The sequence below is a fragment of the Diabrotica virgifera genome, chromosome 10 (genome assembly GCF_917563875.1).
Source record: "Diabrotica virgifera virgifera chromosome 10, PGI_DIABVI_V3a".
In the NCBI taxonomy this organism is placed as follows: Eukaryota; Metazoa; Arthropoda; class Insecta; order Coleoptera; family Chrysomelidae; genus Diabrotica; species Diabrotica virgifera.
The window spans coordinates 58216550-58244506 of NC_065452.1; the positions used below are offsets into that span (position 1 = coordinate 58216550).

A 27957-nucleotide genomic window follows, 5' to 3' on the forward strand; every position below is an offset into this window, starting at 1 on the left:
AACCATTAAGAAATACTTAGAAGCCACGTATGTAAGTACTTAATTTTATAAAAAGCCCTGAGATTGAAAACACATTGATATGTGATCTGGTAAATTAATTAGATTAGTATTAAAGCATTGATTAAATTAAATGACATATAAAAATATTATCTCATATCAATAATCAAGATCACAACAACTGTCGTCCAACGTGGAGGGCATTGTAAAGTATTTCTAGTGGCAAATTTGAAGGATAGAAAGAGTAAAGCCGGTATTTGAAAATTTATATGCCTGTGGTAAAAAGTGAGATACTTACATTTGATAACATAAAATTTTAGATCTCTTTAGGTACAAATTTTACATAACTGATTTAATATTTTATTTTTACGATATTACATTTGATATATTTATTGACAATTTATAATATTTGGGTGAGAAAAAGTCGTCTTGGTAACATACTAGTAAAATTTCATATTTGGCGGGGACAGTACTTCTTGAAAACAAATGTCTGTGACAAGAAGCCAAAGCAAGGACAACAAAAAACAAAAAGAACATTCAGACCAAGAAGATATTTTAGACACGACAATCATGGCATCAGAACAGCAAGAATTATCAGGAATAGATAAACTATTACAACTGATGCAACTCCAGTCACAAAAACTGGATGACAATCAAAGAGAAACAAAACTAGCAATGGATGAAGCGAAAAGGACAATGGATAAAAATCAGGAAGAAACATCAAAGAAAATGGATGAATCACAACAAAAAATGGATCAGAAAATGGATGAAACACAACAAAAAATGGATGAAACACAACAAAAATTGGATCAAAAAATGGATGAAACACAACAAAAAATGAAACAAGCAATAGAAGAGAACAACAAGAAAATGGAGGAACGCATAGGAAAGTATGAAAAGGAAGTAAAAGGATGTTTGACAACAATGAAAAACGAGATGAAAGAACAAGAAATGAAAATTCAAAATAAAATAAAGGAGATAACGAATGGCCAGAAAAAGGAAATAGAAAATGTGGAAAACAAGTTTGAAAACGCTATTCAAGCAATCAGAGAAGAAATGGAAAGAAAGATTGCGGAAATCAATATTCAACAAAATGTAGGAGAAAGAAGAGAAAATGTTATACATAGCACAGATGACGTGAAGATAAGGTTTGGCGGGGATGTAAGAAGATTACACCCAGTGCCGTTCATAAATAGCCTGAAAAAGAAAATACAGCACATCGGAAATTTCGAAACAGCAAAAGAAACTATCAGAAACCATCTAAAATATGAAGCAAGCCTATGGTTCGATTGCAAAGAAGAAGAATTTGACAGTTGGCAACAATTTGAACAAAAATTTTTGAATTATTTCTGGGGAAAAGTCCAACAATTGGAAATTAACAAGGAATTGCAAAATGGGAAATACAATGATAGGATGGGTATGTCAGAAAGGACATATGCATTACAAATTTACTATAACGCAAAACATCTACAATATAATTACTCATCGGAACAATTAGTCGAACTGATTGCAAGACATTTCGAAGAAACGCTGGAAGACCATATCACATTGCAAAACTACAAAGACATAGATAGTTTATGCCAATTCCTACAAATAAGAGAATCACGTTTAAGAGAAAGAAAATCAAGAAGGTCGCGAGAAGATTACAGGCTCCGAGAAACACAGGATTACAGAGATAGAAATCAAAATAGGAGGGACTATACAAGACGAGAATTTAATCCCAGAAGGGAAAACGAAAATAGAGACAACGGAAGAGGAAATTATGAACAAAGAAATAGGCAATGGAATGAGGACAGAAATCGAGAATACCAGAATAGAAACACCACACTCGCAAATCAAGAAAACAGAAATAATGGTAGACAAAATGAACAGGGATATCGAGAAAACCGAAACAGATCCGACAGACCAAGAGAAAATAGAAGAGAAGTAAATAATACCCAGACAGATGAATATGACGGAGAGAGACATTATGACGAAAATATAAACTACGATGAGCAACCGGCGTTTTTTCACGACGGCGCTCACTAAAAACCAAAAATCAAACAGGAATCTTTTGTAACCCCAAGGAGTTTATTAAATTGGCAAGAAACAACGAAAAGAAAAATGGAGTTAATTTAAAATTTGTGGATGGATTTATCAACGAGAAACCAATTAAAATTATGATAGACACTGGATCTGAAATAACATTGGTCAACAGAAAACTAATAGAAGAAGTTAACTTAACAAATTTAATTTACAAAATACCTAGGGTAAATTTAGTGGGCGCAAACAAACGGACATTGGCAACTATAAATGAAGGCATACGAGTAATGGTACGACTGGGTAAGAATATGTATGCACTACAATGTGTAATAATGCCAAATATGTCACATGACATGATAGTAGGAGTTGACGAATTGGCAGAAAAACATGTAGTGATAGATTTTAAAAATAATACGATGAAACTAACAGAAGAAAAAGAAAAAGAACAGGACAAGGAACATGACAAACAAACTACGGACGAATCAGGTAAAGAACAAACAGTGGAAATGAATTTGGCAGCGAAGCAAGGACAAAGAAAAAAAAGGAGAAAAGGTCGGAAAAGGATAAAAGAAAATGAAACCTGTGGCTCCTCAAAAGAAGAGTTGAGCCCAGAAGAAGAAAATTTGAGAGTATCAGAAACAAAGGAAACCTGGGATTCCTCTAAAGAAGAGACGGGCTCAGGAGAAGAAGAAATAAAGCAAAAAAATGAAAGTGAAAAGAATATGATTGAAACAGTGGTATTTGAAGAGGAGGTATATGCAAACGAGGATGCAGAATGCACGGTAAACATGTGTGAAGAATCTGAGAAAAAAGACAGAAAATTGATATGTGGAGAAGGGAAAGAAAAAGAATTGCGGTTGATGTTAAGAAACTACGAAAATTTGATCAATGAGGAAAACAGAGTGGCTAAAAAGTACGAACATTCATTTGAGGTGAAAAACTTGGGAAATTTTCGATCAAAGACATACCCGATTCCATACAAGTATCGACAAGAGGTGAAAGAAGAAATAAATAAAATGTTGGAAGATCAAATCATCGAAAGATGTGATTCACCGTATGTTAACCCGATTGTGATAGTAAAGAAAAGCAGTGGAGAATTGAGATTATGTTTAGATGCCAGGAATATCAACCAGCACACTGTATCACAATATGAATCACCTCTAAACATCGAGGCCATTTTTGGAAGAATCACCGGGTCACACATATTTTCGAAAATTGACTTAAAACACAGTTTTTGGTTGATACCGTTAGCTGAAAAGTGTAGAAACTACACCGCTTTTTCTATTGATGGTATTGTCTACCGGTTTAAGGTAGTGCCGTTTGGATTGCAGAGTGCTTGTGCTGCACTCGTCCGAGCTCTACATACCATTTTGAATCGCCACGAAGATTTCATAGTTCATTATATCGATGATTTATTAATTTTTTCACAAGATACTCAGAGTCATCTGAAACACATAGAAATAATTCTGGAAGAATTGGACACAGCGGGATTGAAATTAAACATTGAAAAATGTCAATTTTTTCAAAAAGAAGTCATTTATTTGGGTTTTCAATTGGACACCAAAACAGTAAGATTATCCGAAGACAGAGTCAAGCTCATAGATGAATACCCAAGACCAAGGAATTTGAAAACATTGAGAGGTTTTCTTGGCACGATTAATTATTTTAAAAAACTGATTCCCGATTTGAGCCAAAAGGAAATCCCTCTGATAAAGTTGCTTAAAAAAGGAATAAAATGGAATTGGAAAGAAGAACAGGAGGAAGCTTTCGAAACATTAAAACGAGAATTCGCAAAAGGAACGAAAATATACCACCCCATTTACAATTTACCTTTTATACTCCGAACTGATGCGTCCATACAAAAATTTGCAGGAGTTCTGTCTCAAATACAAAACGACCAAGAAGTGCCGATATGTTTTATATCGCGAGTGACTAAAACACATGAGAGAAAATATAGTGTTACAGAATTGGAGTTTGCCAGTGTACTATATTGCGTAAACAAATTGAGGTTTTACTTATTGGGAGCAAAATTCACAATCGAAACAGACCATGCAGCTTTAGTACATATCATGAAGAATAGATTAGTAAATAATAGAATACATAGAGGCATTCTATTATTACAGGAGTATGATTTTGAGTTCCGATATATAAAAGGAAAAGACAACATAATAGCCGACGCTCTAACACGGGATGAGGACACGGGAAAAAAGGAAACAATTACTCTACAGGTGGGACTAAATAGATTAATACAAGAAGAAGGGATATATTCGTTAAATGAGATAAGGACAAACCAAGAAGACCTAGAGGAAAGAGAGAAAAGAAGAGCGGAAGTAGAAAATGACCTATATTTTAAGAGAATAGACGGAAAGGAACTATATTTAGTGACACAGACATTGGCCGAAAAGATAATAAAGAAATTACATGAGGACAATGGGCATATCGGTAGCAGAAAAGTTTGGCTCGTTTTTAGGGAAAATTACATCAGCCGACAGGATTACCGCATTGCAAAGGAAATTACCCAGAAGTGCGATGTATGTCAAAAATATAAGAGTCGGAATTTCAAAAACGAAAATGTTGCCAAAAATATTGAAGCCCGAAACAAACTAGACATTGTAGCAATAGATATGTTAAGCGATCTAATTATGACCACTAAAAGGAACAAACATATTCTGGTAATGGTGGATGTGTTTTCAAAATACGTAAAATTATATAGTTGCCGCACCACAAAGGGGGAGGAGATATTAAGAAAAATCGACAATTTTATAGCCATAGTAGGAACACCAAAAAAGATTCTACTGGACAATGCAACGTATTTCCGAAATGATCGTTTCAAGGGACAACTTCGAGAACGAGGAATAGAGACAAATTTTGTCAGCATCAGGCATCCACAGAGTAATCCTTCGGAACGATTCATACAGGAAGTGACGAAATTTCTTCGCATTGCAACAGATGGTCAACATCGCCACTGGGACAGGAAAATGGCGGAAATAGAAAGGTATCTAAATACAATTCCGAGCACAGTAACAAAAGAGACCCCAGAATACATCATGAAGGGTGTATTGCCGATAAGGCCATGGGAAGACCAAGAGCCAAAAGAATATCAACAGGTGATTGAAACCGTACAGAGAAGATTACGGCGAAGCAACGAAAAATATATCCAAAGACAGGAACAAAATAGAAAAAGAAGACCAGTGACTTTCCAAAAGGGTGAAAAAGTACTCGTGAGGGCATTACGAGTATCAAATCTTCCTGGGGGCATTTGCGCAAAGTTGATGCCTGTTTTCGAAGGCCCGTACATCGTGAATAATGAAAATGGGATAAATAGTTATGAGTTGAGGCACAGGAACTCGGAAAAGATCCGAGGAATTTATAATATTCACGATGTATACAAATATCACGAATAAAAGACAGAATTACATGAAGTAGATAGTAAGTTAGGATATAAGACGTAGATTAAAGTAAGGAAATATACAGGGAGTTGGTTTTGCCTCGAGAAAATTTATTTAAAAATGCAGATAAATTTTATCGAATACAAGGCGGGGATTTGTTATATTTCTATTTGATATGAAAATTAAATTTTGATAATTATAAACAGAATTCAATTTAATATAAAATATTTTCAATTTTCTCAACCACGGGCATATAAATTTAGAACAACCTGTATACAACAAATTGTTATATTTAATTTTAAGAAGTGATTAAATAAGACTCAAGTGAAATCGTTAATAGGTCATTATCGTTGTTCGCGGAAGGATCGGTCATTAGCCGATGCTAATTAAGACTAAGTGGAAATAGAGAATAGGTCATTAAAATTTGTATATAGTAGAAAGTAATTTTAGAATGGGAATTAACTATTTTCTTTGAAATCCATTAAGCATATTTAGAAAGTTTAAAAATCGGTTTTGAGGAATACTGCGAATGAGAGTTGGTGGTGGAAGTTTTGATTTGTGAATCTGGAAGGGATATTTAGAAAGTAGGGGAATGAATGACAAATAGAGATCAGAATGTTTTGAGCTGTCGAGAAGTGAAGTCGAGTAGTAGACGGTAGTGTACGGAGAGTGAGAAAGCCGGTGTAGTTCCGTGAGTGTGGATTATCTATCGTAGAACGAGAGGTAGGCCAGGTTGAGAGTAAAAGAACCTCCTTGAGCCAAGAGTTCCCGGTAGCTGATTGCAGTTTCGAAAAAGGTAGAACACAGCATCACGACAGAAGCAGGAAACGAGAGCTATACGAGCTAGTTTCAGAGGAGAACATTACTGGAAGCCAGGACGAGGTTTTGATTGCAGCCAAGGATAGCAGGAAACGGGTTTTGTGTGAAGACATTCTCAGTGCACCAGAAAAAGGTCAGTCTCATTTGTTTGGACATGAATGTATGGGTTTTTCGTATTAAATACCACATATAAAATTGAAGAAACATAATCAATAATATCAGAAAAGCTTCATCAAACTTAAATAGAATTGTTGCTAATAAATCATAATAGTTAAATGTTAATAAAAACTTTCAATTGGAAACAAAAAGGAAATAAGATTCCCATGTGTAAATGTTATGTTTAAGAATAATAAGATATAGCAAATATTAAGCAGTGATTGCCATTTAAATAAAATAAACAATATTTTGATTACAATTGTAACCCATATGTGTTATTATTTTACTCTTTTCTTTCCTATCCCGATTAGGAACCATTAAGAAATACTTAGAAGCCACGTATGTAAGTACTTAATTTTATAAAAAGCCCTGAGATTGAAAACACATTGATATGTGATCTGGTAAATTAATTAGATTAGTATTAAAGCATTGATTAAATTAAATGACATATAAAAATATTATCTCATATCAATAATCAAGATCACAACAATATATTACAACTGAAATAAAGTTAAAAAAACGGATTAAAGAAACGAATACTTGATATTCAAACTAGCATACCGTTCATCATATCAGAGCTTTCTCGCCGTCAAAAGTATATCACGAGACTTAATATTTTCCTGTCATTTTTTATTTAAAAAAAATTCGTCCGCGGCAAAGTCCTTCGAAGAGAAAACAGGATACACTTACCCTACGTAATTTGAAATAGCTCGGAGGAGACGAAATAAATAAGAAAAATTCGTGGTAGTCGGTATCTCCGACTACGCGGTAGAGATTGAGCATATTTTTATGTAAATGTAAAGAGAGGGTGTGTTTTTATAAAGTGGGACAACCGTTTATTGTTCCGACAAGATTGGCCCTAGGTTTTCTAAGTCCTCGGAACACTTGTCAACCTTTGTTAAACACACAAAAAAATTTAAACGTGATTCTTAAATCATATTTAATATTAAATATACAAAAATACGCTACACATAACATATTAAAATTTAATTTCATGCACAAATGTACTCTTGAGAACAAAGAAGTCGACTCACTCGATGAATTGTAGTTTATTCATAGTAATTTCATGTTGTTGTGTTATTTGAATGAAAACAACTAATACAAAAAAAAATGCTGTCTATTATAGAACTTCCAAAATTTATTGTTTTATGCAAATTGGCAGTGGCTTTGGGAGTTATAACTCCCCATTTTTTTACTAAGCACCAATAAGATGCTTAAGAACATTACAATCTGATCAAATAATGTGATCAATGAGCAACTTATTTCTAACCAAAATTACTACTAAAAACTTAAGACTAAGGACATACTCAATAGTACCCCTTAGGTTCTGTTAATATATTGCACAAATGTTAACTTGTACCATCACTTTCACCGTGCATTATTTTTCACTTAACTAACTCGAAGGGTTTCTTCCTCTTGAGTCTTCTAGCTAGTTTCGTGTTGTCGAGGAGCTGGATGGAAGTCGTTCGTAACTCTTGGCAAATTTTTCTATTCTGTTGTTAACAGTATCCATGTCTAGGTCCCTATGGAGGTCACTGTTCCTATAGTACCATGGAGCGTTGACAATGCTCCTTAGCACTATGTTTTGGAATCGTTGAATGATGTTTAAATTAGTATTACTAGCGCAGCCCCATAGCTGGATGCCATATGTCCATATAGGTTTTATAATCTGTTTATACAATAGTATTTTATTGTAGATCGAGAGAGTGGTTGGCCTTCCCAATAGCCAATACATTTTTTTATATTTCATGTTAAGCTGTTCTCGTTTCTTTTTAACATGGGCCCTCCAGCGTAGCCTAGCGTCTAGTGTAATACCCAAATATTTTGCGGTATCGGCGTATGGTATCTGAGTATTATTTACGTTAACAGGAATGTATTGTTTTTTCGTGTTTGTAAAATTTATATGCACTGACTTCATTTCGTTTAATTTAATTCGCCAGCGTTTAATCCACTTGTTAAGTCTGTTAACAGAGATTTGTAGTTTTCTTGCTGCTTCTTAATGGTCTTTACCTACGGCTAAGACGGCAGTGTTATCAGCAAAGGTAGCTATTGTGTTATGATCTACTTCAGGGATGTCACTAGTGTATAATAGGTATAGGACCGGTCCTATCACACTACCTTGTGGTACACCTGCATTGATTTCCTTTACTTCCGAGTAGGCTTCTTCTTGCTTAAGCCTAAAAACTCTCTCTGATATCTTGCTTAATTTGTATTTAAGTCCTTCGTGCCGTACCTTCTCAAAAGCTTGCGCAACGTCGAGGAAGACAGCGGAGCAAACTTTCTTTCCTTCCAGCGACCTCTCTATTATATCCGTTATTCTATGGACTTGGTCGATAGTTGAATTACTTTCTCGAAACCCAAACTGGTGTGATGGAATTAGAGCCTTAGCATCTATGAGAGGTTTCAAATTTTCAGCAAAAGCTTCTCGTACAGCTTTGAAATTACGGGTAGCAATGAAATCGATCTGTACGATGATACTGTATTCGGCTGTTTTCCAGGTTTAAAGATCATTATGACCTCAGCCACTTTCCATATCTTAGAAATATATCTTAATGTGAACGAGGCATTTATAAGTTATGTCAGTTTTACTATGGCTTTTCTAGGAAGTTGTTTTAAGATTTCCCCAGTAATTAAGTCAAACCCAGGTGCTTTCCTGAGATTGATGTTTGATTTAATTAATTTCGTCGGCCACTTCTTTTGGAGTGACTAGTTTAATTTCACCTTCTTCCTGTGTGGCATTTTCTCATTGTAGTGTGTTATCACCTTCATTTGACTGGAATGTTTCCTCGAGATATTCAGCAAATTTATTGGCCTTATCTAAATTACTTTTTATCCAGCTTCCATATGTATTGCTTAGTGGACGATTTTGCATTATCGGTCGTTTTAATTTCTTAGTGGCTCTCCAGAGGGAATAATCAGTTGTGCTATCATTTGTCAATTCTCTTAGATAGTTACTAATTGATTCGTTTTTATTTTTTCGAATTTCTCTTTTAAGCTGTTGTGTAGCATTATTTAGTTTTGTTTAATCAGTTGGAGCTCTAGAGCATTGCCAGATCCTTCTGAGTTTTCTTTTCTCTTCGATTAGCTTTCTAATTTCTTTAAGGTAATTATTACCTTTAACTCTATGAATCAGTTCAGGTAAGTTATTCCAAGCGGTTTGTTGAACTTGTTTAACAAAACATTCCGTTTCTTCATCAAGTTCATATCTAGTTTTTAGTGAAACTTTCAGATTGATTGTTTCTTCTAAGTAAACCTGAAAACTCCGCCAATCTGTTAGCCTATTAGTCAGTTTAGGAGGTGGCTGGCTTTGAATAACAGTATCACTCACTGTGAGAAGGATAGATGAATGATCGGAGTTCATGTCCCATGCTTCTTCAATATGTAAATAATTAACTAGAAATATTTCTAGTTATAAAGAAATCAATCAGGTCTGGAATTTTGTTGGGATCAGTAGGCCAATACATTGGTTTAAATTGCTTAACTGCCTGCAAGAGTGCCCTCCCCTTGGTTGTGATGAACCTAGACCATTGTTATGTACTTTGAGCTCTATACGCTTAACATCATTATTATTCCATACCCCCCAGAGACTCTCCAGTAGTTGTAACCCCCATAGGATCATCCTGGTTACTCCGTTGAAAACTGGAAACGTGTTGTAAAAGTTGTCTTCTTCTGTATGGCATAGGGAATGCAGCAAACATTGTAACGGGCATGTTCTACGCAATTTAGACCTCTATGAAATTGCCGGTTGTCGTCTCAGTCGCTTTTCAAATATTGACCTGTCTGTGCACTTCGAAATGCAGTAAGTGAATATTTTACAAAATAGATACTTCACCAGTGAAGGCGGTTTAGGTAATTGCATAATTACAAGAGGGGTATAATCAGAGGACTGTTACAGGTCGCCTCCTTATGACGAAGTCGGCAGTCTCAAGGGCTTACTGTCGCTACCAGAAGACCGGTAGCTACAGTGGACGACCAGATTCGGGTCGGCAACGTATAGTGACAGTCAAGTCAAGTCAACTCAAGTCAAATTTATTGATCACATGCGACATTATACAAAGTACATGTGTATGAGACAAGTTAAAGTTACAGACATACATCTTAAAAGTATATAAATTAATAAATACGATAAAACATACTTAAAAGTTATTTTTAGAATATGGCTCTAGCTCACAAATGTATTGATGTACACACCTCCGAAAGTTTGGCTGATGTAAATTCATTCGTATATCTATTGGCAATTTGTTAAAGAAACTTATGGCTGCAAAATGTGTGCTACCTTCCGACAAAACAGGACGATGTTGTGGAAGCATAAAGTGATTGTCTCTGAATCTTGTTGAATAAACATGGTTAAATTGAAATTTATTAAATTCATAAATTTTGCAATGTAAATACATTATGCACGAAAATATATAGGTACAGACCAGGAATTGTAAGAATATTGTTTTGTCTAAAGATGCCTCTACAATCTACAAGAATCTCTAAATTTCATTGTATACATTATCCTAATAGCTCTTTTCTGAAGTACGAATATCTGCTCTAATTCAGAGGTACAACCCCAGACTTCAATGCCATATTTGGCTATCAAGTAAAAATGGGCAAAGTATACTGTTTTTAATATTGATGTATTAAAGAGACGTGAAAGAATTCTCAATGCATAAAATGCGCTACTTAATCTGGATTTCAAATTAGAAATGTGGTTTGACCATTTACAATTACTATCTAAAAGGGCCCCCAGCAGCTTCCTGCAGTCTGTTTTATCTATTGCTGCTTGTATAGTGGCTTGATGATTTAATAAATTATTTGACGTGAAAATCATACTTTGATTTCTCTTCATTCAAAACTAGTTTGTTGGATAAGAAATAACTGTTGATGTTGGATAGTATCTGTGTAGTTTTATTTTGCAAATGATCAGATGTTCCTGTAACTAGAATGTTGGTATCATCCGCATAACTGATGATGTTAACCCCAGTCGGTGAATTAGTTACCAAAGCTATATCATTAATAAATACTATAAAAAGTAGAGGACCCAATACACTACCCTGAGGGACACCATAATGGATATTCAATGTGTTTGATTCGTTTACAAGTCGATTAGATGTTATCTTTACTTTTTGTCTTCTATTCTCTAGGTAGGAAGTAAACCATTTTAGAACTACACCACGAATACCAATCCCCTCAAGTTTTATTAGCAACAAATTATGATCCAAAGTGTCAAAAGCCTTGGACAAATCGAGAAACAAACCACATGCCTTCTCTCGTCTGTCCAAGGCATCCAACACTAAGCTGACGAGATTTGCAAGAGCTGTAGTTGTAGACTTAGAAGATGTAAAACCATGTTGAAAATTATGCAAGACACTATGCTTTTTTAGGAATGCGTTCAATCTAGTATAAACCAGAGTTTCAATTATCTTTGAAAACACAGATGAGAGACTTATGGGACGGTAGTTGTTAAGGTCATCTTTATCACCACTTTTGAATAAAGGGATTACAATAGACAGAGAATGATGATCGATATATTGTCCTGATTGTCTTGCGGAATCGGCACGTAACAGAAGTTGAGCTTCACTAATCCTTGAGGAATGTTCGAGATGTCACCGTTACTCAGTAGATGATAATTAGGAGAGGGCTTAAGGCTGCCACTTTGACTTCCAGACGAGCTAACACACGGCCCAATTTGAACGCACTTCACAAACAAGCTCGACTTCAGTTTGCCTGTTAATACGTCATTTGGGACCTTGGCCAATGATCATAGTTTTATTCTCTGCTGAGAGTCGAATGTGCTTGTACAGCAATGACAGAAGACGACAGTCTATCGGAGGCCTGTAGAACGATTTACTCAGTGCTTCAGTGTCGAAACAGTGAGCTATGGAGGTGGTTCGTGTATATTTTGGGGTACTTTATCTTTAGAAGGAAAATCAGAGCTTGTGTTCGTGCCCGGTAGTGGTCGCGGAGGGGATTGACAGCTTATGCTTATATTATGGATATTCTCTAAAACAATGTTGTTCCCTAAACCGGCTACATGGGCAAAAGCTTCATGCTAAAGCATGATAACGCTCGATGGCACACAATGTAGATTGCGAAAGATTACCTGGCTAACACCAATATAACAACAATGGACTGATCTTCATTAAGTCCGGATATAAGTCCGGATTAGGTCACCGAGCACCTATGGGATAAGCTCTTAAAACGTAGAGTTCGGGTTCGTAATCCAACATCAGTGACAGTGGCGGAGCTAAAAACTGCATTAGATGAAGAGTGGGAGGCGATTCTTCAGGAATCAGTAAGAAACTTAATAAGCTTGCATGGAAAGTGTAATTCAACGCATAGGAGGAAATACTCAATATTCAGATTTTTTATATAAATTTACTTTTATATTCATTACAGAATGACTTTCATTCATAACATGTTTTCACACATACAATATTAAGCTATCTTTCTTATGTTCTTTAGTTACTAATTTTATAAATATTTGTGTCATTACAATAAAAATTACTTCTGTTCACAATATTTTACTTGTAAATTTACATTGTGTGTTTATAGATACTTGCCAAACAGCTTAATCAAAACTTATTTTACTTTTGAGACGATTTTTTTGTAGACGAGATGTTTATTGTACCGATACATATTCGGTATGTATACTTCAAACGATAAGTGCCTCTTTTGTTCTTTCGAGCAGGGAAACCGCGTTACTTATAAGTAAAATGTACTAACATCGACCTAGTGTTGTTTCAAAAATTTAAATATCATTTAAAAACCATAAGTTTTATATTCAACTAGTGGGCTAGTTTTAGCTACTACCCATATTGTCACTGATGATGATCTGATAAGATCGAAAACGTTCTGTTGAAATTTCATAATTAATTTGGATGACTATTTAAAGTTTGTAATAAACATTATACCATTTTACAAACGAAACCTTTCCTTCTCTTTAAGATTTTTGAATAATTTTTTCTTCAAGAGTTTTCTTGCATTTCATTATTTTTGCAAATCCTTCAGGTAGATTGCACCCTCGAGGTAGACCGCATACTATAGTAGCTCCAATTTTTCAACCCATTAGATTTTTTCGCATGCCGTGATAATGTAATCGAATGGAAGGGATTTGTCCAGCGTTCTGTTCCGTTATAACTAAATGCCACTGAAATAAACAATTAATCTTCTTGTTAGATATATCTGCGAGATTGGCCGAGGCTCTTTACAGTTTTCTCTGTCACTTGAATTGTGATCGTCTTACTATCTTTTACTTGTAGATAAGGAAGATACATTGGTTGACAGAAACAAATCCAAAAGGGCTCGTTTAATTTTTACACCCACGAAAAGCTCTAAAAGGCGGAAGAAAAAGCACGTTAGAATATATTTATTTTTCGTGGGCGGACAAATCCCAGATGATAGTTTTATTTTCCTGGAGATAAATCGGAAGGAGCTCACTCTTAAGATTGAGAATTTGTCCAGGAATAATACCTAATGAGATCTTATTGATATGTATCAACCAATTCTTTTCTAAAAAATCAAAATTGTCTCAAAATAGAGTTTTATTATTAATTACAATATTACAACAGCATACTGACATGTTATACTAGGCATAAATATATGCTATAGACATTAGTGCTCAAGAATGTCTCAACCGAGATACTCGTAGGGCAAAAGTATTTATTTTATCAGACAGCCAAGCCACCTTAAGGGCTCTAAAGTCATTTACTTGTAAGTAAAAGTTGGTTTGGGACTTTAAACAATCCCTCGAGAAGCTGGCGGAACGCAACAAAGTAACTTTGATGTGGGTGCCACGAGGGAATTGCAGGAAATAAGGAAGCTGATAGCCTCGCAAAAGAAAGGGCTAATACCTCATTCCAAGTTCCAGAACCCTTCCTCTTCTTAAAGTTCCATCTCCTATCGGAGATTGGATATCATAATGGCTATGGTCACTTTGTTGGCTGCTGCTCTGAGCAGTTGTAATGAACTACAGTTAAACCATTCTCTACAGTTCCTCAGCCAGGTGATGCGTCTTCTTCCTATGCTTCTTCTTCCTTGGATACTTCCTTGCATAATAATTCCCAGCAACTCATATTTTTCTCCTCTGGTAATGTGACCCAAATATTCCAGTTTGCTTGTTTTTATACTGTTCATAATTTCTAACCCCTTATTTAAACGTCCTAGCACTTCAACATTGGTAATCCTTTGAACCCACTGAATTTTCAATATTCTTCTGTAACACCACATCTCGAACGCTTCTATTTTTCTTATGTGTTGTCTCTTCAATGTCCAAGCTTTCATTGCGTGTAGTAATATAGAAAATATGTAGCATCTTAGAGCCCTCAATCTGAGAGGCAACTGAAAGTCTTTGTTTGTAAGCAGTGTCTTTATTTTTATAAATGCTTGCCTTGCAGTTTCAATTCGGACTTTAATTTCTTTGCTTTGGTCATTTTTGTCATCAACCCAGGTTCCCAGATATTTGTATGTCTTTACTTTTTCTATTTGGGTTTGCTCTAGCATTAACCTTTCATTTCCATGTTGTATTTTTGCGAATCATAGATTTAGTTTTTCTCTGGTTTATTTTGAGTCCATATCGAATGCAATAATCGTTAATTCTATTTAACAATTCTTGTAGCCATTCCAGGGTGCCTGTCATTATAACGGTGTCTTCAGCGAATTTTATGTTATTTACTATTCTTCCGTTTATAGAGATTCCATCACTTAGTTCCGCTATCGCTTCCTGAAATAAGGCTTCACTGTACACGTTTAACAATAGCGGCGACAGAACACAACCCTGTCTTACTCCTCTCTTTATATCAATATTATCGGATTTTTGTTCTTCTATCTTTATATTGGCCATTTGATTCCAATACAGATTGATGATAATTTGTAAATCTCGTCTGTCTATATCTCTGTTTTTCAATAATTCTATTAGTTTTTCATGTCGGACCCCGTCGAACGCTTTTTCGAAGTCGATGAAACAGGAATAAATATCCAGGTTTATATCTAAGCATCTTCGAGAGAGAACATTAAACGCAAACTTCTGTGGACTATCAAAAAGCCACATCAGAGAGGATCTCCGGATCTGGGAACTCAATCAACTACAACTATATTGGTCTAACACACCAGGACAAAAGTAAGCAAAAAGACAAAAGATAAGCAAAAGATAAAAGTGTCCCTTGCTGCAACAAACCACCTTCTCGAAATGAGTAAAAAAGATATAAAAATGGTCATTGGCCTTTTCATTGGTCACTGCCCTAGAGAAATCATCTCAAAAAAATGTGCAAATCAGATAGTGAGGAGTCGTTTCTGTGACAACGAAGAAAAAACGGCGGAACATATACTATGCAACTGCAAAACACTGTTTGACTCCGCGTTGAATAATTTTGGTTTTGAGAAAAACCATTATTTTGACGACGTTTCGGCAAGATCTCACTTGCCATTGTCAAGTCAGATAGTTCCGCTTCTCGCTGCTGCAGGAAGTAAACTGAATTCTTACTATCTTACTCACGATACCGTCACTTAAGTAGTTGATTCTGATGCGGCTGTTTGCCCTGAGCGAACTCTAGCTCTTGTTATTGGTCCAGTGTAGGTTGGAGTCGCCGGAGGGATGTTACGCGTCGATGCTGCAAAAGAACCAAAATGACTATCTACAGAACATTGATTAGACCTGTAGTAACCTATGGTTGTGAAACCTGGGTAATGAAAAAAAAGATGAAGCCCAGCTCAGGACATTCGAGAGAAAGATACTGAGAAAAGTATATGGCCTGGTGCAAGAGGAAGACGGCACATGGAGAATCAGGAGAAACAACGCGGGTAATAAATTGAATGAAGGGTATGATGTTGTAAGATTTGTGAAAAGTCAAAAACTGTCATGGCTGGGATATGTGCAGGGAAAAGACGATCCAAAAAAAAACAAAGAAAATATTACAATGGAAGCCGATAGGAAGGCGAGAAAAAGGAAGGCCCAGAAGGAGATAGTTGGATGACGTGGAAGGCGACCTGAAAACCATAAATATAAGACAATAGAGGAGAAGGGCACAAGAGAAATCTGAATGAAAAGACATAGCCAGATAGACAAAGACTCATCCAGGGTTATGATGCCAAAAGAAGATGAAAAAATAAAAATAATAAAACAATAAATTAAAAGTGAAAATATCAATTTGTCAAAGTCACTCAATCAGACTTCTTCCGATATAAGTATGAGCTCACAACCTCAAACCAGTCAACCATGATTATGTGTGGATGATTGTGATGTAGTCTATTCACTATCATGATCTTTGTCTTTGATTTGTTTAACTGCCGACCAAATATTTTACTTTTATTTTCAATCAGTCGTATGAGATCAATTCATTCTTCTTGATTATTTGCAAGAAGAGTTGTGTCATCTGCAAAACGTAGGTTATTTATCTTTAGGTAATTTATTGAGATGCCCTTTTCCCATCCCTCAAATACTCTCCTCATAATATGCTCCCCATATATGTTAAGTAATTGTGGAAACAGTTTACATCTATGTTTGATACCTTGTTCTGGATGGAATTCATTAGAAAGTGTGCCAAGCACTTTAACTGTTCCAATAGTGTGTTCGTATAATTCAGTTATAAGTGAAATTAAGTGTTGTGATACGCCCACCTCTTTTAGTATATGCCATAAGTATTGCCATTTGGCCCTGTCAAACGCTTTGCGATAATCTATAATACAAGTATATACTGTCTATAGTCAATTAGTCTATAATATACAAGTATATAGTGTAGTCTATAATTCAATTAAGTACCTAGATTCTTCTATTATTTGTTTTATGTTCAGAAGGTTTTCTCGAGTACGTCTACCTTTAGTAAGTCCAGTTTGCTCTTGGGTACTCTTTGTAGGAAAGTTTACAGTCCCTCATTGGTTATATAGAAATATTTTACTGGCGTGTTAGATAAGGGACATGGTTCTATAATTATCGCATTTATGGAAGCTGTCTTTTTTATGTATTTATTGTAGATTTTGTCCAGTCGTCAGGTTATTGCTTGGATTACCATACTTTGTTACAGAGCATGTGAAGCAATTTTATTGCTACTTCTTCTCTGGATTTGAGCATTTCTGCTGGTATCATATCTGGACCTGGCGCTTGTTATACTTAGTTTACTGATTGTTGGTTCTCAGGATTCCTGTTTTGGTCTTGAGCCCAAGTTCTCGCTTGAATGTCTCTTGTCATGTAGCGTATTTTTCTAAATAGGTCTCTTGGCTGATTGCTTTGATCGTGGCTCTCAATTTCTTTACATATATTGTGATAGTATTGTTGCTTATTAGTCTTGTATCTTCGTTTTATTTCTTTGTTGAGGTTTCTAAAACTAGTTTTGTCCCTTTTACTATGTATACCACTTTGACAAAGATCACTTCTGTTCTCAACCGTCTAAATAGGCTAAGTTAAAATACCGGTGAGGCAAGAAAATTAAAAAAGAGAACTCATTTAATATGGTGTCTTTAAAAAGCTGAAAATTTACACATTTAATTCGTCTTGCTGTAAGAGCTGCTGTAGTTCTTAAAACATAAAGAATGAGTAAATTATTAAAGGGTGAATTATTATCATGGGAGACATTTTTAATGCTCTTTATTATAATTAATCAGTTGACGCGGAGATTTTTCTCTATAAAACTGTAATATGATATTAAGGTGAATCAGGAAAGTGGTCCTACTGGGAGTTACGTTTACCATTACTCATTATAATATGTAGTTCCATTTTATCTATGCCCATGTGGCACGATTCATTTTCAAAAAAATTAAAACAAAACATAAAGTGAAACGTACGCCGATGTGTATAGTATATAGTATATTCTTCTTATTCAGCCTTTGTCCGTCCACTGCTGGACATAAGCCTCTTCCATTTGCTTCCATTTATTTCTACTCTTGGCAATTATCATCCACTTGTTTGATATCATCTGCCCACTTCTTCTGTGGTCTGCCTTCTCCTCGCCTGTTCTCTCTTGGTCTCCAGTTTGTTAGTCTCTGTGTCCATTTTTCGGGATTACCTATCTCGGGCAACATGTCCGACCCATTGCCACTTGAGCCTTGCTATACGTTCTGCGACATCAGTAATCTTTGTTCTTTCTCGAATGTCGATATTTCGAATTCTGTTTCTCAAACTAATCCCTAGCATGGCCCTCTCCATCGCTCTTTGCGTTGTACTGAGCTGCTCTAAGGTTTTCTTTGTAAAGGCCATGGTCTCCAGTCCATATATGTAGTTACAGACAAGATATATTTGTCGTAAACTCTACGTTTTAGACACATTGGTATTTCAAGATAAAGTTTAACTTGCCGAAAGCTACCCAAGACAATTTTATGCGTCTTTTTATTTCAGCTATTTGGTTTTCTTTGCCGATTTTAATGGTATGTTCAAGATATATATAGTGGTCTACATTTTCAAGACTGACGTTGTCAATAACAAGATTAGTTTGTAAATTACTCATTATTTTTGTTTTCTGAAGATTCATTTAGAGACCTATTTTATTTGACTGCAGGTTTAATTCCTTCATCATTTGGTCCAGTTCCTTGATATCTGTACTGAATAATATAGTATACAGTATACAAAATGTATATACACATCGACGTTCTTTTCACTTTATGTAAGTATTGACTTAATTTGTTTGAAAATGAATCGTGACGCATGGGAAAAGTTATAGTGGAAGAAATATATCAATTTACAGCTTTATTTGACCATTAATGTTATTTATTATATCACATGATATCATTTATGATAGGTACCAGTGAAATGTTCGTTTTTAATCAAATGTTGTTCTGAAGCTATTTCCTTGTGGCATTTTTATAATTAACTATTTAGATGGGAAATAAGCCACAATTAAATTGAAAAAATAATTTTAATTAATCAAATATCTAGTACATTCTGCAAAATAATTTAGAATTTAGTAAAATCCTTTATAAAAGGTATATTTTATTTAAAAAAATCCCTTCACAGAATATTATCGAACTAAAAAGTTCATCGAAGGTTACACATCCGCAGAAGTAAAAATTAGGAGAGGAGTTAGACAATGATGTGTTCTGTCGCCCCTGCTGTTTAATCTTTAGCCCGAGTCTCTATTTAAAGAGGCACTGGAGATTCCAAGGATGGAGTCAAGGTGAATGACGTCAATATCAACAGTATCAGATACGCCGATGATGCGGTGTTGATTGTGGATTCCGACTTGGGTCTACAGTGACTCATTGGCAAGACCCACTCGACCTGTGAGCAATTTGGTATGAAAATAAACATTAAAAAACCAAAGTGATGTCAATCTGAAAAAACCAAAATGTACCTCAAACTTGCATAACATATGGGCACATTTTAGAACAAGTCAATAGATTTAAGTACCTGAAATTTTGGATCGATAGTAGCTTAAATCAGAAACTGCTTTGTGATTCTCGAATAAAACTAAAGGCTAAATTTTTAAAACATTTTTGTTTAATTTAGTAGTATTTTGTATTTTGACAACGACACCCGATTTGGGCGTCGAAACGTTAATAAAATTATTTTTTCAATTTAATTGTGGCTTATTTCCCATCTAAATAGGGTTTTTTGAGAATACCTCGAAAAATATTCTATAGGTATATTTTTGGCGATAAAAAGTTTCTTCAAAAATGATTTTGTAGGATTTTTAAAGAGCTATAAGACTGTGTAAATTAAATTCCGTAAGATCCCTTAGTTTTTAATTGGGGCGGGTTTAAAGGGCTGGAATAAGGGGGTGTTTGTTGGTAAATAGAGGTTTTAAATAGCTATATCTGGCTAACTATTCACTGTAATCGTTGATTGAGGTTAATATTTCAATCAACGCTGTAATGAAAATCTATGCACAGGGTAATTTTGGTCATTAAAAAAGCTACAATTTAGTAGTTTATAATTTTTTTCGTATCTTCAGTATTTTCGGAGATATTTTGAAGTAAAAGGTGAAAAATACCATATTGCAAAAAATCTAAATAGTTAATCATAAAAATGCCACAAGGAAATAGTTTCAGAACAACATAAAGGCTGAATGCTAAATCAAGGATTAGTTGAAAAATTACGTTTAATTTAATAATGTAAACTTTTCACAATTGTACAACATTGTAAAGTTTTCACAATTATTGTACAACATTTAAACGGTTTTTACCCACATATTTTGGTGACTCGGCATGTTATAAACCTGTTAACTGCACTGATGATGAACTTTTTAGTTCGAAAACATTCTGTGATGTAGTAAAACTTAAGTCTTCCTCATCTTGTGCAAAGGGTAATTTGTACATTCATTTTTCCTCTTCCAATGTTTAAGGGAATGTTCTGAAAATAATTTAAACAGCGTTAGCGATGTGGAACAGTCCTGCAACAACTCCTTTGTTATCTTAAAGGTGTTAGACAATTTTATTTCCATCTATGCTCTTACTACTCTACATGTTTTTCACTGCTGCTATTAACTGTTGTGGTATATCTAGATCTTCCATAGCTTTCCAAAACTTGGTTCTTGGTATACAGTCAGGTGCTGTGTTTAAATCCATAAATGCGCAGTGGATTGCCCTTTATTGCCAAATTCTTTTTGATTACTTGTTGGACTGTGTATGTTTGGTAGATACAGGATTGTCCTGCAGTAATCCCAGTTTGGTCTTGGCCAATTTTACCACTGACATCTTCTAATAGTTTGTTTTTAATAACTTTGCCATACAATCTACTCTTTCATTGACGAGATTATGCTTCCCCTGTAATTTTCACTTTTTCTTCTGCCTCCTTTTTTAAATAAGCATTTGTGTGTAAGCATTTGTCCACTCTTCAGGTGGTTCTTCACTGTTAATTGATTTCTGATACATTTAACAAATTATTCAAAATAACTTTCTAGTTTTTCTTTTTTTTTATGTTTTTAATAGTACTTCTGACATATTCACAAATTCGTTTGAGTTTGACTCTGATGTTGTAGAGTCTTTCTGTATTTTCTCATGATTTAAGCACTCTTCAAGATTCAGAGCTCTTTGTATCTCCAAGATATTTTTCAATGTTTCGGCATGTCTTTTCCCATTTCTCATTCTTTTCGATTTCTGTTCTTCGTTTAACTTACCTATTTTTCTCTTTGTATTTCTTCTTCTTTTTTTGTACTTAAATATTTTGATATATTATTTTTTACCATTTTATGCTTTCTGTGGTATCATCTGTTCAATCTATTTTATATTGTATTTATATATCATTCATTAATAAGATTAAAATTTTCTTAATCATCCAAAGGTTGTTTATCCACTTCACGTCCGGTTTGAGAAAATCTTTATGGTTGAATGTTTTTTTTAGTCGTTTCCCTATTTCTTTCCGTTGGTCTTCTAATACCGGGCTATTTATGATAAAATGATCAATATCTGCTCTATTTTTAAATGAAAAAAGATTAAGGTAAAAACTTATAAACCTTAATGTAAAACCGTAATCTTCTTAAAGTATGTGTAAAATTTTCGTTTCATGGGTATTTAGTAGATGTGATTGATTGATGTATTAACTGCGGAGCATATCACCATGACGTCTTTTATGCCGGTGTAGACATTACACATCGTTTAGATATTTAACATGGCGAAAAAACTATTAGGGCGTCAACATTTTAACACGCCCATGTTTCTTTATGATTACTACTCGTTTAGATTTTTACTAACATTATGCCGATTATATGAAGTTATTTTTCTGCAAATTTTCGCTGCTTTTTTTTATGTTTAAGATACTCCGTTGATTAAAGTTGTGTTGTGGACTCTTTATTATTTATTCATTAATTAAAGATGAGTATTTGTTAATGAAATGACAACATTTGAACATTTTGATTAAAATAGAGTCATAATTTTGTTTTACTTTGAGCTCTCGAAATTCACATATTTTCAGAATTCAAATTCAAAATTTTACCAGAAAAAAATATTTTACTGAAAATTAAAAGTGTACTATCTACTAAATTTAGCTTTTCATCCTTTTTTCAAATTCAGAATCCATTTTTAAAAAATCTAATGTATTGGGTGTTGTTTTTGAGTCGGAATAGTTTTCCAGTATTTGTGAATCCGGACCTGAATTTCTTATAATTAGAAATAAATTGATCGATTGGACGAACACCTTATTCGCGTGCCAAATATAAAGAAAATATACAGTGCGGGTAAAAAGTTTTTAACCAAATAAAAAGTTGACAAAATAGATAAAACACCCAGTATCTTTGTTATTGATGAAGTAACATCCATTAAGTATGGGGTTTCCGAGATCGCTTAGGTACTGTATACACCCTACTAAATTATGTTAAACAAACGTTTCCGGCTACTATCAGAGGCGTACGACAGGGGAAAGTGAATGATTGACCTTCCCAAATTCTACGCCACTGACGGAATTGCTTTATTAGCATAATTTTTAGATTCTGCAATACTTTCTATGTAAATACTATACTCTTCATTCGTAACGATAAAATCATTATTTGAAGTTAAAGATGAAGTGGCACAATATATTAACCAAAATAACTGTGTTTATAAGTTTATAAGATATAGCTGTATTTATAATGATACCTACCTGAACTAAATATCGTATGTATAGAACAACGCGGGCGACGCCTGAACTGTGCAGCTGCAACTCGACAATTGGGTTCTAAAACTTATAAAGCGAGCACGTGTTTTATATTATTGAAATTTATCGGATATTATTGTTTTGAAAATCAAGTTGGTCAAAAAGCTCGTAATACTCAAGCCAATAAAAAGAGCAGCGAGACATCAAAAGAAGGCAGAATTAAAAAAAGCTTTGGCCGACCATTTACAGCTTTTACTCCACCATGGGGCACTCAATACGCACAAGGAATCGCTGATTAGATGGAAAAAATAGATATAACACTTTAAACGCGTTTTTCCCTTAATCACACTTTTCAAAACTTAGAGACGCTTTTCTGAAAATCTACTACACTAATCTCAATAAACGATTTTTTTTTATAAATTATATTTATTTACTGCTAAATAAACCTCTAAAATGTTTATAAAAACCACCATCTTTTTAGTCGGGGGTAACTTCAACCCCAAAACAGACTTTTGAACTTTTTAGAAAGTCGCGGATAAAGGCGATATACAAGTATAAAAAAATTAACTTTTTAAAAGTTTATTTGCTTTAAGCCTCACGAATTAAATCCCGATTTAATTTAAAAAATCGTTACAGAAGGCAGAAGAATGTCTCCCAAATTAAAAGGCATCTTTTGAAAGACGCATTCTGCAGTGGTGAAAAACTGTAAAAAAAATTAAAAATGTAAAAAAAAGTTATCAACATAAATATAATAGTTCTTTCTTTAAAAATAGTTAAAAATTCTGTTTTTTCCAATTTAGAAATTAAAAGTCCCCTTAAGTAAATTGAACAATAATTTAAGTAACAAACTGGTTTACAGAATATGCTAAAAAATGCTGTAAATATACGAGAGGTAATAAAATGTTAATAAATTTTATATAAAAAATAAGATTATAAAGTACCTATATTTTTTTATTAATACCTACTGTTACTGTTTTCACACACGAGTTAGCAGACTTTATTTATAAACTTCTAAAACTGTTAAAAAATCTAATGTCCAGTTGCACCAACAAATAAACGAATGATTTTTTTATTTTAATTGCCCGATTATTTTAAAATATGATAATTGTCAAAAAAATGTCAATTAAAAACATAAATTTTAACGATTCTCCCGAAAATAATAAATGTTTTACCATCCAATATAATATCAGAAAACTATTCTTTTCTTTCGAAAAAGGTTAAAATTTAATATTTTTTGGGAGAATCGTTAAAATTTCTGTTTTTATTTTAACAGTTTTTTGACAATTATTATATTTTAAAATAAACGGGCAAACCAAATCAATCTTTTATTTGTTGGTGCAACTGGACATAAAAGGTGATAAAAGATAACATATTATGAACATATTCTAGCTATTTTTAAATATGACTTGATTTTTTGAGAAAAACTGCTGGTCTCCTACGCCAGAAGAAATTTTGTAGCAAACCGAAAAAAAAGTTAACTTACCAGCCAAAGAACTAGCACTAGCTGACTGTATGGGATAACACAGAATAGATAAAATCACCAGCATAAACATTCCAGTCCCACTAACATTTTATTCCTCGTAACATAAATCCAAATCAAGCACACTTGCAAAACTTTCAAAAAAAATTTCAAATATTCAAAGCTCACGTGGCTTTGAGACCGCAAAAGGGAACGTTACAAGAGCCCTTTGTGATAGTCCGGTTTGTACTGACGGTTTGATATCAGAATCCGGAAAATCTGCACCTTTGATCGTGCGCACGTATTGGTGCTATAACCAATGATAAAATACAACTAAATAGTATAAACCAATAGGAAAATCAAAAGACGGTTCAGGGGAGGGTCGAAGACAGGTAAGATATGTAATTAATAAAGAAAATGAAAAATAAGCCCGCCAAAAAATATTATTTTATAAACTATCCAAAATTTATCTAAAAAAATATTGTGTCGCTGTCATCCTTCTAATAACAAGTCAAATTTAAACACCTAGTACCAGGTGGGACGCATTGTTTTGTACCAGTGTTTTTTTTTGTATATCTATACAAAATAATTGTTAATAAGAGCGGTAATATTACCGCTTGCTAACCGGATACGATGTTATAATTTTTACCAATCACTATTACTAGAAATAATTTAAACCTTCAGAAATATAATTATATTCAAACATTTTTAAATTAACAAATCACCTTTCACATTTATTACATATTTTAACTTTCTTGCTGTGTGATTGACACACAATATTATTACAGTTAGAAAATTTGCTTTGATACTTGCAATCTTTCTTTTTTTGGGCAAATATGGCACCTTCCTTTGCTTTTTGGTTGTGGTGAATTCAGTTCTTCCACGGTTTCTTCTACGTTGTAATAATCTCCCAGTTCTTTCAATATCTGGTTGATACTTTCTTGAGAAGAACCCACATCACGGAAGCATTTACTGCTGCAATATTATTAATGTTCATAAACAACGCAGTTGGCCCCTTTTTGGATTGTCTGTTATAGGTGTATTCGGCAATCATCTTGTCCAGTGTATCTACGGAATCCTTTGTAGCATTATAATGTGTCATTATATCTGTTTTTTCCAATTGAAAAAAATAAGAATAAGTATCACGATTTCGACCAAGCATAAACTACGAAGAGTTGCACGTTGTAGTCCTTTGTAGCCCTCCGCTTAGTGTTAATTTCTTGTCGATGAGATCTCCTGGTAATTCCAAAGAAATAAAGAAGTATTTCCGTGGTAATTCCGTGACCAGGACCCAGAATGGAAACCAAATCTAAAACTACCCTTCTTCTTTGGCTGCGTTCCGGAGTGTCTCCCTAAATACACTTGTAAATACTTACAATAAGCGGTATCAACATCTGCAAGACACCAGATCTTAATCCCATATTTTGCTTGATTGATTCGATTTGATTTTATATAGAGTCTAAAAGTACATTTCCCATGAAATGGCACTAACTCTTCGAACATTTCAATCGCGTAACAATGGTGGTCATAACAATCTTCTGGTAGCCTTCCAAAGGGTATAATTTGTGTCTTCTAATGGTGATAACTCTCTTAAGTATTTTGCAGTTGATTATTTTTTAGATCACTTAGTCTTAGTATTTTTTCAGGTCTTTTGTTGCTTTCTAAATGCAACTTTAACGTTCGGTGTTCGATTGTTTTGCCATGACTTCCTGTTTTCCAGTTTTTTGCGTAGGCCTCAAGATAAAACTTCTTGTTAGGTTTATTGTTGGCTGGTGGGATAGATTCCCAACCTGAGATTCCCAAGATGGTCCACAGCAATGACCTATATGATAGGTCAATAGCTACAAGAGCCCTTTGTGATAGTCCGGTTTGTACTGACGCACGGGTTGATATCAGAGTCCGGAAAATCTGCACCTTTGATCATGCGCACGTATTGATGCTATAACCAATGATAAAATACAACTAAATAGTATAAACCAATAGGAAAATCAAAAGACGGTTCAGGAGAGGGTCGAAAGCAGGTAAGATATTTGTAATTAATAAAGAAAATGAAAAATAAGCCCGCCGAAAAATATTATTGTATAAACTATCCAAAACTTAACTAAATATATTTTGTCAATGTTATCCTTCCTAATACCAAGTCAATTTTAAAACACTTTGCACCAGGTAGGACAAGTTATCGCCGCGCAGAGTTTTTTTTTGTTTATTTATACAAAATTATTGTTATATAATATATTGTATAATAAGAGAGTGTTCTACAGCTAACGCCGCTTCCTAATTTCCAGCGTTTTCTGTCGAAGCAATCTTCAGTTTTTAGATCTCTGGCGGTCATTGCATCTTCGACATCTTCTCTCCAGGATCGTCTTGGTCTACCTCGTTTTCTTCTTGTGGGTGGAGTCTATTTTTCTATTTTTTATTTTTTTCTGGCCATCTACTTTCAGGGATTCTCTAAAGGTGTCCATACCAGTTGAGTCTTTTGGCTTCGATTGTGTCTATTATATCTAAATCGATTTCCATTTATCTCCTAATATCTTCGTTTCTCACCCTATCAAGTCTAGTGAACCGGCAACATCGTCTCCAATAGTTCATTTCCATGGCCTTAATTTTTGATTTATTTCTTTGGTTTATTTCCCATAGTTCGGCGCCGTACAACCCAATACTTTCTATTCTTCTTCTTCTTCTTTTGCCCTTTAATTCGTCCAATTCTGAACATAGGCTTCCCCCAGTTTCCTCCATTCGCTTCTGTTTAGTGCTTTCTGTTTCCAGTGCGTTCCTCCTATCTTTTTAATGTCGTCTCCCCATCTCATCTGGGGTCGTCCTCTTGCTCTCTTTCCTGTCCATGGTCTCCATTGTTGTATCGTGCTATTCCACCTATTGTCCGTTTGTCTAGCGTTATGACCTGCGAAGCTCCACTTTAGCCTGGTTATATGTTGACCTGCGTCTTTGACTTTTGTTCTATTTCTGACCCAGTTGTTTTGCTTTTTGTCTGTCAATTTTACTCCTAACATTGCTCTCTCCATGGCTCTTTGTGTTTTTATTATTTTATCCATGTTTTCCTTGGTCAAGGTCCATGTTTGGCATGCGTATGTGAGAATTGGGAGTATGCACTGGTCAAACACTCTTGTTTTTAAGTATTGTTGTATTTTTTTATTCTTTAGGACCCATTTTAATTTTCCAAATCCTGCCCAGGCTAATCTGACCCTTCTTTTTACCTCCGCTGTTTGGTTTTCCTTATTTATTTTTATAATCTGTCCCAAATATATATAATCATTAACCGCTTCTATTGTGGTGTCGTTTAGTATTACGTTTCTATTTTCTTGTGTGTTTGTCATTGTTTTTGTTTTGGCAAAATTCATTTTTAGACTTATTTGTTCGGATTCATTTGCTAGTTCGGTTAGCATGGTTTGTAGTTCTTCAAAACTTGATGCTATGACTACTACATCGTCTGCATATCTTAGGTGGTTTAGTTTCTTTCCATTTATGTTTATTCCCATGTTTGTCCATTCCAGTGCTAATGTAAATAGTTTAGGAGAAATAACATCTCCCTCTCGCACTCCTTTGTTAATTGGTATGGGTTTTGTGGTTTCTTCCAATTGTACTGTCATTGTTGCTTTCTTATATATAATATGTATTAGCAT

General features: G+C 34.3%; 1 protein-coding gene across 2 annotated transcripts in view; it reads right to left on the bottom strand.

Annotated features, from left to right (window-relative positions):
* The window catches only part of LOC114343996 (lachesin-like), a 455602-nt gene extending 431050 nt beyond the window's left edge, over nt 1-24552 (bottom strand). For both annotated transcript variants that reach the window (XM_050641201.1, XM_050641200.1), the window contains exon 1: nt 24344-24552. In XM_050641201.1, coding sequence (XP_050497158.1) covers nt 24344-24413 — 70 coding nt within the window. In that variant the 5' untranslated portion in view covers nt 24414-24552. The remainder of the gene's footprint in view (nt 1-24343) is intronic.
* Between the last annotated feature and the right edge of the window lie 3405 nt (nt 24553-27957).